Below are 11,509 nucleotides of genomic sequence, written 5' to 3'. Positions count from 1 at the left end.
AAGGGGACACAGAGGAGAAACTGATTCCTTTATTGCATAATACAGAGATTTCTGGAGCCAAATATGCCTGTGATACATACCGTTTTCATGCACAAGAGCTGTTTGAGAGGATGTAGGAAGTGAAAAAGAAGACAGAAGATGTTTGGATATAAACCTACTGAGAGCTTACAGCTCCCCTTTGGAAATACATATATGCTGCTCCAGGGTTTGGCAAAGAAGATGGAATCAGTGAATACCTCCTGTCTGCTCTTTGAATCAACATGTGTTAAGGTCAGCAAGCCAAGCACTGTATGCGTCTAATACCATGACTGTCAAATCTAACTGGACTGATCTCATCTAATCAAGCTACAGGTACCATGCTGTAGCTCTCTCATCATTAGCAAAGGCACCAGTGGGAACTGCTAATTGAGCAATACTGAAATGTTTGTGATATGGGCAGGATACTGGCTTAATTTTTGAGATTCATTTGGAAGGGAATAAACATGCTGTATTGAATCAGTTGTTGAATTGATGTGAAATTAAAATGGATGACTAAGCAGCTCAAAAACATGCCCTAGTGTGACTGAAGGGCTGCGTGTTCTCTAGCAAGCAGCAGTCCTTGATGGGAAGTCTTGGTGAAATAGAGGTCAGTTATGTCCCCTGCGGTTAAGTGAAATTTCAGAGCCAAGTGTACAATTATTTAGAGCTACTGAGAATGTGCTCGCACTGCTTGCACCGGAGGAGGATCGAGCGAGGAGTTTTCACCTGCCTTGCACTCTCTCACTCTGCAGGGCTCAGGCTTTCCCTGTTTTCTGAAACCCAGGTGAGCTCAAGATAGGCACCTGATACCTCCAAGTGAAGGGGGACTGTATGGATTATTATTTCATGCTACCATAAAACTAAGCATCCATTTGTGTTACAGACACCAAACATGTTGTATTCAGTCACCAGGTTTGCTGGCAGCAACACATGGCTGCTTGGCAGTGGTAGGTGAGTACCTGCGCTGCCCTGTCTGGGGCCCTTGCACCATAAATGTTGTGCTCATCACCCTACCTGAGTAAAGTCCACAATTTGTCAGCTTGCATCAACTTCCTCCTACTGTAAGAAAGGTATTGATGCCATCAGGTCTAAGTGACACCAGAAACTCCAAAGTGACTCAAAACCAAGCCTTAAATTGCTTTTCCAAGATCTAACAAACCCCCCTGTCCCAACAATATATACATAAATAAATTAAAAGGTAAGTATTCCCATGCATGCTGCCAAGTGTCTCTCTCCATATTCGTTCCTCTAGTGGGTTTTACTTCCTCCCCTTCCCTGAGGGGGGGATGCTGAGAGCATCTCTGAGTATGTCTATCATGGCAACTTTATATTGACACCCTCTCCCATCTCCTCCTAAAGCTTCTTTAGGTACTGTAAGGGCAAAACATCATAGCTCTGATGGGGCTGGGCAACATCACAACTCCTTTTGAAGCTGAGGTTTAACCTTTTATACTGCCTTTCTCTGCCAGTTTTGTGTTTTCTGCTGCTTAAGCAACCCTTTGATTCAAAGCATACCCTCAGGCAACTAACACAAAACTGCACAGAATGACTAAAAGTCACATATTTCAGCTCCAGCAGTATACACCAATGGCATCTTGATCTCGCTGCGGTGCATCACACTCAGCCTCATCTCTGACAGTTACCAAGCTAACGGGCATTGCATCGACGTGAGTGCTGACCGCGAAGCTGCTACCAAAGTCTTAGTATCCTGGCAGTCTCTCACAGGCAATGGCAGCTAGGTGTATTTCTGTCAGCTGGGGACTGACGTACTTAACAGCCGTGTCAGAGAGGTATTATCAAGTAGCTTGTGTAGTCTGAAAACAAAAAAAATGATGCAGCCTTTACTTGCTTAACTTTAAAGCACAGTTTACTGCAGTGTAGCCTAAAATGATTCATGTACCTGGTGGTGTCAGACTGAGCTTAATGTCAGGTACATGGGCAACTTAGACCCAAGCAAGTTCCAGCTCCTTTCCAAGTAAGTAAGTGATTTAAACAAGTGCCATCAAAGCATACATTCCTCCACTTCCCTAAGGGAAGCACCTGGCCTCATTGCTCTAGCTTGGTGTATGGTGAGATCAGGCACTGCTGTACTTCACACCCTGCAGTACTGTGAAATTCCAGTGTGACCGGCCACGTCTGCAGCCACAGCCACCTGTGTATCTTATGTACCTGCAGAGGATGCTTCTCCTCTCAATTTCAATGAGAATTAAGAAATTTTAACAACCTAGAATTTCAAAGAGTTGTTAGATAGTGGCTCAGACTTTTAAATACCACCTTAAGTAATACTTTCTCTTGTGACTCTCAACTTGCCTACATATGGAATAGCTACAGTTCAAACTAGTGTTTGGAGGCTTAATTAAACCAGAAGGAAGACAAATACATAAGAGTCTAAAAGTTACTAAAACATGCAGGCCTTATTCAGAAACACTGATAAATTTTTCAAGTGAATTGAATTTTTCATGCAAGATGATAGTCACTGCTCTAAAAACCTTAAAATCCAAATAGATAACATGGAGGGAGAAAATGAAGAGGTCATCTTAAGCTGGTTGTTGAAAAGCATACAAATCTCCTGCATGTGGCCACTCCTGAAGTTTCCAGTGACCACGCTGTGGCCAAATTTTAGTGCCTGTACCCTATCTGCTTGGTAAGACAAGCCATTACCAGCACGCAAATCTTAACACCAACCCTGCTGCGCTGAAGTTAAGGCACATCACCGTCTGTGGCTGCAGCAGCGGAGAGATCTGCTCCAACTGTACGTGCCCGCTGACTGGAGGAACACCAGGCTCTGGTTCTGGTGCGGGAACCCTTCCAAGAAGCAACACAGATTTTGAAGGTATGTTTTACCAGGGCTTGGCACCCAGAACTGGAGAACATACCATAAAGGCAGAACGCTACTGGGCAGTACAGTGTAGCTGTACGCTGCGCTGCTACTACTGCAAGTGCTGAAGATGCCGCAGGGCTGTCTTCAGCTAGCTCGAGAACTGGTAGCAGGGCTACCGATGTAGCCTGCAGTGTAGCTCTCCACCTCCTCAAAGATGAATTTAGCTTCCTTAGAAGGTGAATGTGAGCCTCTGTAATTTTACTGTGAGAAGTTCTCAAGACAACTAGGTTAGTGCTCTGCCCACTCAAGCATCTGTGACAGCAGTGAGTTGTTACAGAATGACAGGCTTCCACCGAGAGCAGCCTGGCTTCATACTCGCCCAGAAGCGATGAGAAACAAGTGGAGCTTTCATTTCACTACAGTGCAGTTTTAGAAAGCTCTTAACAAAATTGGCTTCCCACGCTGGCTCTGTGCATGTCTGTGTTTAGAAGAGCAGTGGCACATACTCAGGATTTAAAATCCTGCATTTTAATCACATGGAATCTGAGATTAGTGTAGGGGAAAGAAATATGTTATCTGGGGTTACTGCCTAACCTGCTGGATGCTGCTTCCCGCTTAAAGCCAGAAAAGGCATTACCATCCCTGGCCTTCTGCACAGCAAGCACAGGGATTTACCACGGATTTCTGTGCCAAACCCAGTAACTTGGTGCAATGGGAGCATAACTGTTGGATAGTCATCAACCTTGATTAAAAAAAGTTGGAACTGTGGATAATTTTTTACTTCCCTTGGTACTTCATTTCTGTGATTAATTACTCTCATTATTAAAACTTGCAACTTGATTTTAATTGAAAAAAGAGGAAAGAGTAAAATCAAGCATGCACGCACTCCTCTTTCTGGCACTTCAAGCCTTAGAATTTAGATCTTATGTTATTCCTGTATTGTTATCCTTGGCTGCAAGATGGACCAAAGAAAATACGGAAAGTACAACTCGCATGTGAACTAAAATAAGTGATGGAATATCTTGAATATCCAAATAGGAAAAAAAATAATCAGCTATTCTAAAGAAACATCATTTGGCAGTGCTTAGACGTATGGTCATTTATTTCCCCAAATAGAAGTTGCCAGTTTAGAGTACCCCAGTCACCTCTGCTTGTGCAGTGAACTGCTAGTTTTAATTTTATTTCCCGACACTGTATCTGCTCCTAGAAGAACTCACTGGAGACTATTGCTCAGCAGAAAGGCATGGCTGTGTCCTGCAGCAAGGCTCTGAGAACCCTGCAGCTATATTGAAATTAAGGCCTCGCTTTGTTGTGCTGTTGGAATCCACAGATTGTGCAGAAATCAAAGAGCCTGGTGAAGCTTTTTTTGAAGATGAATGTGAACAGAAAATGCTAGTAACTTTCTATGCTCCTCCCCTCCTCAAGAGACCCACATCCATGCCACAGCTTCCACAATGAAAGCTCTTCAGTAATAATTATTGCACCCAGGAGTTCCTCATCTTTCAGCGGTCCTTCAGTCTCCCCTTCTAAACAGCAGTTTTACACAAGAATTCCCAAGCCCTTCCTACATGAAGACTGATGCAAAAAAGAGATGAAGGGTCTGGCCCTGAGGATACACGTTGACAAACCCCTGTGAGCAGCACCACATAAGCTAGTCTACACCACAGTCACCGAGACACCCGCTATTAGGAGCGGGTGATTAGGGGAACGTGGTGCTGGGCACGAAGCAGCCACCAGCCCTGCCTGAAGAGCTGGTAAAGAGGCAGCGCCTGCCTCCAGCTCCAGGGACCACAGCCTGTGCAGCTCCGATGCCAGCTGCCGGGGTTTGCACGGGCTGCAGCCGTGGCTGTGTAGGCACTGCATGAATAAACAGTGTTCATTAATTTTTTTAGATAAAAGACTATCCTAAGAGTATGTCATCCACCATCCAAACGAGTAAGATTTGTATATCGCCTTGTACGTGTGACCTACTTACATGCCTAATATAGCAAAGCTGGCTCTAAGGAGGTGGGTGTACCAGCAAAGCACAACTCTCCAGCTGTCTGTTTTGCATGAGTACCAGCAGCTATACAAAGCGGGACCTAAAAGAAGTAACACCCTTTCTCTCATGCAAGTGATTTTATGTTTCGAAAGAAATTTCAACAAAGTTTTGCTATCTCCTATATGGCTGGGTATACCCATACCATAGCGTCACCAGATAATAAAGAGGACAACGTGCTACTTTGCCACACAGCAAAATGTTTTTGCATGTCATACATTTCTCCCCCATCAAATGCTGCTTGCTTCAGGAACCTACAACTAAGGTCACACTTCAATAATAATTTTTCATAAAACAAAGAATGGAAAAAACCCTAAAAAAAAAAATTGGCCGCATTTTAACTTGCCTTCAAAGATTTTCTTTTATTCAAATCAATAGTGACTTGGTGCAGTATTCCATTCATTTTGATATACTGTAACAAAAAGATTGTCTGGATTTTGTCATGTTTGGATTAGGTGTATGTCACTGATTTCACTCTCAAAAGATATTTTACAAGTGCACTTGTGGAACTGCATTTAAAGAAAGCTGTCACGGTCTAAACGGTAAGTGTATGCCTTAAGTTCAGAGACTGTCTCAGCCTCTGAAACAAAGACCAGACTTACCTTACAGCAGTTTATTCATCAGCATATCAAAATAATTATATTTATTTAAATGCAAATTAAAGCTCTGAACAGGTCTGTCAAATAGAAAAGAAGTTTTGCTACAAGTCCTGTAAATGTTATTTTACAAGCCTGGTAACATCAAATGAATTCAAGGCAAGATCTTTCTCTTTAAACAGTAAAGAAATCCAGCAATACTGAGGTAAAATTCTGAGAAACTCTTAGCTCCTCTGTAGCAACCAGCTCAAATGGAGAATTAAAAGAGGTTCTGCTTGCTATACGTTTGTATAGTCCTTTGCATACATACATCTACACTCCCAGAATTTAGTGCCTCAGCTGTACAGCTCCAATCACCAAACTGGGGGCATTAAAAATATTTTTAATTCTGTAGATCAAAAAAATCAGTGTAATAAGTATACAAAAAGACCTTAAATCTCTAGCAAAGACATGGTACACACTGAAGCTTATTGACTTCGAGGAAAATAACCACTTTAAAGCACTGCTCTCCTTTCTTTGAAATCTCCACTTAGAAGTTACATCCTGTCACTGCCCTTCACGTTGACAAATAGCTGTCAATTTTGGCTTTCAGTAAAATGGTAACTCAGTTGTTTCTTCTGTTTAGCAGGATTGTTGTGTACTTGTTCCTCCACACTAAAATTGACTGAGGACAACCTGATGTAATAGTTAAGCCTGACAGTCATTAAGTTAAGCAGGAAAAGGAACAAAGTTTGCCATTAGAAGTGCCTCTTTCATTTTGGTTCCTCCCCAGGTATCAGAAGAAATGGTACCCCCATATACAGCCTGCAACAGAAAGCACGCAACAGCTCATGTTAACATTTTCCATACCTCTCCAGCCTCCTTCCTCTCATTTTTACACCGGGATCTGGAAACAAAGATAGTGTCCAGCTGTCCTAGATTTCCATCTATTGTAGAAAGAAATTGACTCATTACAGTAAGTTATAATCTGGACTCTGGTTTATTTTCTATGAGCAATAACTGGATCTTCACAAACCCCAGATTTAAATATCTTAGTCAAAATCACTAGCTCCTAGCCAGAGCAATGGATCTAATGTTTTTGCATTCCATGTCGAAGTTTCCAGGTTACAGTGTTTGTAACAGGTAAGCATGAAGTTTAATGTTATACTGAACAAACAATCACATCATTTATTCTACCTAGAATTTCATTACTTACCCTACCTAGGAAATTGTGCTCGATACTAAAGCAATTTTGATGAAAATCATAAAACCCAAATTGAAATGTCCATTCAAGTTATTTTTTTAGAAGTGCATGGTATGCAAATACATCACAGCTTGAATTCACAAACAGGTTATCTTTGTGCCAAAGTTAAATTATTTGATTTACATATTACAAAGAAAAAGAATTACAGTTTTTATCAAGGGCAAAGTTTGTAGACATAAATAATGTTTCCTAATATCAAAGCTGACTACAGAAAGTCTGCAAGTAGCACTCAATGCAAATTTCCTTCTTTGAAGGAACTCTTACAGTACATTTTCCTTCTTTGAAGGTACTCAGAATGTAATTTTGCCTTCATTATTTCACTAGCTCTAGGAAGACTCACTTTTTGAATACATACATACAAGAGGAGCAGCCTGTATATATTCCGCCACTAACTAGTGTGGGGGAGTAAGATACCAGCTGGCTCAGTAGAAAGGTTTTTTTTCTGGTTGTACTGAAGGACCAGAAGTGTTTCAAGTTGTCACAATAACACAGTCTCATCTATGAGAAGGTACATCACATTGAACCTAGTCTACCACAGTTCTGGTAGCTCACTGCATTTTACCTGGACAGTACATCAACAATCTCTTTATGCAAGGCTTAACAAATGCCTATGTTCTTCCATGTTCAATGCTACAGAGTTTGCAGAAATTCACATGCTAATAATCAAACCTTCCATTGTATTCAAAAGGAGTGGAGTCAGGTATTGTAGTGTGACGAACTCGTGCCGTCTCCACTGAGAATTCTGTATCTTAAGCTGATGCTTATGGAAGACAAATACAACCCTCCACGAACCTCCTTTCCATATACCAGGTTTGATAGTTTGTGCCAAACACCAGAACACCAAGATTACCAAAAGCAGCAAGGGAAAACAAAATGTTACTGATTGCTATGTGACACTTGAAAACATCCGTATGAGTGAATATTGACACAATTCATCTTTTAATGCACTCGTAATTCAAAAGCATATTAAGGTTTCTAAAGCAAGTTCCACCTTAAAAACACAATAACAGAAGGTCACTGGATTGCAAACATTCTTTATTTTATATTCGCTGCCATAGAAAGTAAATCGACCGGCACTGTCATCAGTGTTACTGGGAAAAAGAACATGGTTTTTCTTCTCCTGAAGATGTGATGTACATTAAGAAGTCAGTCCAAAATCCTGATGTTAAGTACAAAAAGCAACTGTTTGAATTATAAAACACTGTATATACAGATAGAAAAACGTTTCAGAAAGTGTTCCACAAAGTTTCTAAAGTTTCAAGGGCAAATCTTCAGCAGGGTAAATAGGTTGTTGTCTTCAAAAGGTGAGCATCAGTTCATTTGAGCAGAACGTCTGAATCTGTATCTTCCTATATTAAAAGGTGAGACAGACTTTGATTTTCATCCCAGCCAGGGATAACATGATGGTCCTAGTGATTAAGGTGTTTTTTCCTGGAGTTATTAATTTAACAAGCACACTCTCTCTATATAAAAATGAAATTTCAAAGAAATTTATACAACAGCTAGACTTTATAAAAATATAGATCTATAATTTTACACCAGGAATTATCCAAGGTAAGTTTCCATTTCTCTTATGTCTTAACCATTAGAAATTAATTTTTACCCTTTGGAATCTTATCTATGGCTAGAGTGTAAATTAAAATAATATGAAGTTATTAACTGATGAAGAGAGTTTCAAGAATCTCATTCTGTGGAGTTTTTTGGCCAAAATTAACAAACCATTGCATTCTGCAGTGCTCATCTTGTGGTACTGGACATATTATCAACAGTACATATCTCCTTATTCCAGAATCTTGACCTAATTCAGTGTTAAAACCCAAATAAAAAGCATCCCCATTGTCCTTACTGTGGAAAAAAACCAAACCCAAATAAATAAAATTAGACGATATTTCTATTTTGCTGTACTGCATTAACTCTTTACTGTTTAGTGGAGGCAATAATGAATAATACAGCCATGTGATGAAGGAATGTGAAACTGAATACATACTGGAAAAAACCCAGACTTTTACAGCTGTGTGTATATATATTTTTTATATATATATCTATATATATCTACATTGCAGTTTTAACTGTCACCTCACAAAAGAGATTCAATGGACTGAACAATCATCTATAAACTTCAACAGCTGGAGTTCTTCAGGAAGAACTAGATTTCAGCTTGGACAGCAGCATTTCATTCTTACGGCATTCCTGTTAACAGAAAGCAAACAGGTGAGGAGGTAGTTCCTCTTACCTCTACTAGTTATATCTTCACATCAGCAAAACTAAACCCTTTTATTTTGAAAGGTCTCCAAAATCCAACGTAGTATGGAGTGAGTGATGAGCTGAAGATAATTCTGATTCATCCATAATGTTATTCCAATGGTAATACTCATTAAACTTTACGACATTCAAGCCAAAAGGAATGCTGCTTGACCATTCATCTAAAGCTGTTACAAGCCGCAAAAGCAAACCCACCGTTTTACTTACAGATTGAATAAATCTGAAATTGAGATTACTTTTAGGTGATCTGGAACTTCACAAGACACTTTGCAAAAAAGTCAGTGTTCAGGGAACAATTCTAGGTCAAGAAATATATTTACATAAGTACACACCACCTGTTTTCAACACCACAACCATGACTTCATTTAAAGGACAGGAAGGTTAAGTAGAAGTTCCCTTACAAGGCAGTGGAAGAAAACCGGCTTATTTATGCCTCCACCAAAAAAAAAAAAAAAATCCACCTGATTTCTCCACCTAGGACATAAAATTATGTATGTCAGAAAACTAGCTGAACAGTCTCTGTCATTCTCCCAGAATACACTGTCTGAAATAGAAAGGAACCGTCTCAGAACAAAGTAGGACAAATTACAGAAAGATGTTTTTCCTCAAACATCTGAAGCCAAATGACAATTTGGCCTGGCAGCACTACTTTGTCATTCATTATCATGGAGACAATAATTAACAGAAGCACATTATGATGAAAAGCTCAGGAATGGCTAAATCAATGAAATGTTAAACAGTGCTTTCACAGTGGTGAGAAAAGGCTGGTTCCTAAAGGTATCTGTAACTACTGAGACTCTGAATTACGTCCCTTATTCACACATTTCCACAACCCTCTTTGCTCCAATACCTAACTGCTCACAGATCTTCAAGAGATTCCATTTTGAAACCCACATATACAGCTTGCTTGGTAACAAATTGTCCTTCCCCTGTAACACGGAGGGGTGCTAGTCTATCAGTGAGAAAAGAATTTCCAGAATCAAATTCAGGGTCCAAGAATCACGTGGAGATAACCACCAAGAGACAATGTGAACATGGTGTGGTATGCATCATATCAGGAAATCTTGTGCAGATATTAATGCACAAGTCAAGCCAAAATGGGTCACTGAACACTTGACTGTTTACATTAGCAAAAATGTTCTTACCTCTTTAAATTCTTTCACTGTTTTAAAGTAAAGCCTCTGTTTCTCTAGAAGCTCTAAGTATTCATCATTCAACTGGTCTCTTCGCATTTTGTTTTCTTGCTTCTTCTTTTCCATCTGTTGGTATACAGGAAGGATAAGAGATCATACACTGTATAAGGAATACACACACAGACACACATATATACTGTATAAGGAACAACTCTCTATAATAGACAATGGGAGACAGATCCTTCATAAATGATACCCCTGGCTCATGCTTTAAATGCAATGAACGTTGAGGCCAGGTCTTAAAAAAAAAATAAAAAACTAATGCTAAAGTCTCAGTACCAGTGGCACTACAGGTAACATTCAGAATTAAACTAAGGCTCACATCTCTGCAAGCCAGGAATCTTGCTCACTGAACAATCCTACCACAACAATGACACAGTGAAATTAATTAACAAAAAAAAAAAAAAAAAAAAGAAAAAAGAAAAAAGAAAAAAGAAAGGTTTTTGATGCGACACTGAGATCTTGTCTTAATTGTTTTGTTAGTTGTATCAAACAGGGAGGGCAGGAGACATCTTTGCCTTCTAATGCAATGCTGTACTTGCTCAAGACCCACACATAAGAAATCTCTTTTCTTTTCTCCTTGTGCCAAAGTTGTGACAAATGTAACTTAAGTCCCTAAACCTGAAAAGGACTGGTTCTTATTATAGAACAGACTGCCTTCCTCTCAGGTGTAGTTCTAATGAAGTTCTTCCATCACAGCATCATAGACAAGTTTGCTGCTAGTCTAGAGAGTAAATTTTCCCTCCCTCCCACTGGTGCTAGGGTACAACCACATAAAAAGCCCTGTTGTATTCCTCTCCCCCCAGATTAATTTTGCATTCTCTCCAACACACTTTTGCCTCCTAAATTTTGACAGGGAAAAATGCAATTCCAAAAACTGCAAGAATCCCCTGAAGCCCAAACAAGCAGGTAATTCCACAGCAGCAGAACTCACTGTATTTCTAGATTTAGGTATCAACATTGATCTTACTGATTCTTATGCCTAAAAGAAGTCAGCAGATCCCAAACTATCCCCGAGTATGAACACTGCTAAGAAGGTACATCTCCTTTACAAAGCCAGCTGCTGTCCGAAACATCAGGGAATCTCTCCTAACATAACTTACCAGGGCCAGTAGGTTTTTAAAGTTATGCTTGAGGAAGAAAAAGCATCACGTATTAATAGAGAAAAAAGCATTTTCACATGCATCCTATTCCTTTAGGATAAGCCTAAAAAGAACATTGCTAAAACATCTAGGAACTAGATTCTTGTGAAGAGATAAGGCCCTTAGTACTATCCTTTGACAAACTGCTTCCTTTATGCATGACCATGACAAATCTCTCAACATGCTCCTCTCAGTA

At 39.9% G+C, this 11,509-nt stretch overlaps 1 protein-coding gene across 1 annotated transcript in view; it reads right to left on the bottom strand.

Annotated features, from left to right (window-relative positions):
* Positions 1 to 7,734: 7,734 nt before the first annotated feature.
* Positions 7,735 to 11,509, bottom strand: part of CCDC93 (coiled-coil domain containing 93) — a 53,779-nt gene continuing 50,004 nt past the window's right edge. The window contains exons 22-23 of the mRNA XM_010575125.1: positions 10,124 to 10,237; positions 7,735 to 8,906 (exon numbers count right to left, since the gene is read on the bottom strand). Coding sequence (XP_010573427.1) covers positions 8,853 to 8,906; positions 10,124 to 10,237 — 168 coding nt within the window. The 3' untranslated portion in view covers positions 7,735 to 8,852. The remainder of the gene's footprint in view (positions 8,907 to 10,123; positions 10,238 to 11,509) is intronic.

This window comes from Haliaeetus leucocephalus, unplaced genomic scaffold, assembly GCF_000737465.1.
Source record: "Haliaeetus leucocephalus isolate CR32 unplaced genomic scaffold, Haliaeetus_leucocephalus-4.0 Scaffold451, whole genome shotgun sequence".
Lineage (NCBI taxonomy): Eukaryota > Metazoa > Chordata > Aves > Accipitriformes > Accipitridae > Haliaeetus > Haliaeetus leucocephalus.
The sequence above is the reverse complement of the archived record's forward strand: the minus strand, read 5'-3'. Positions and strand labels throughout refer to the sequence as shown.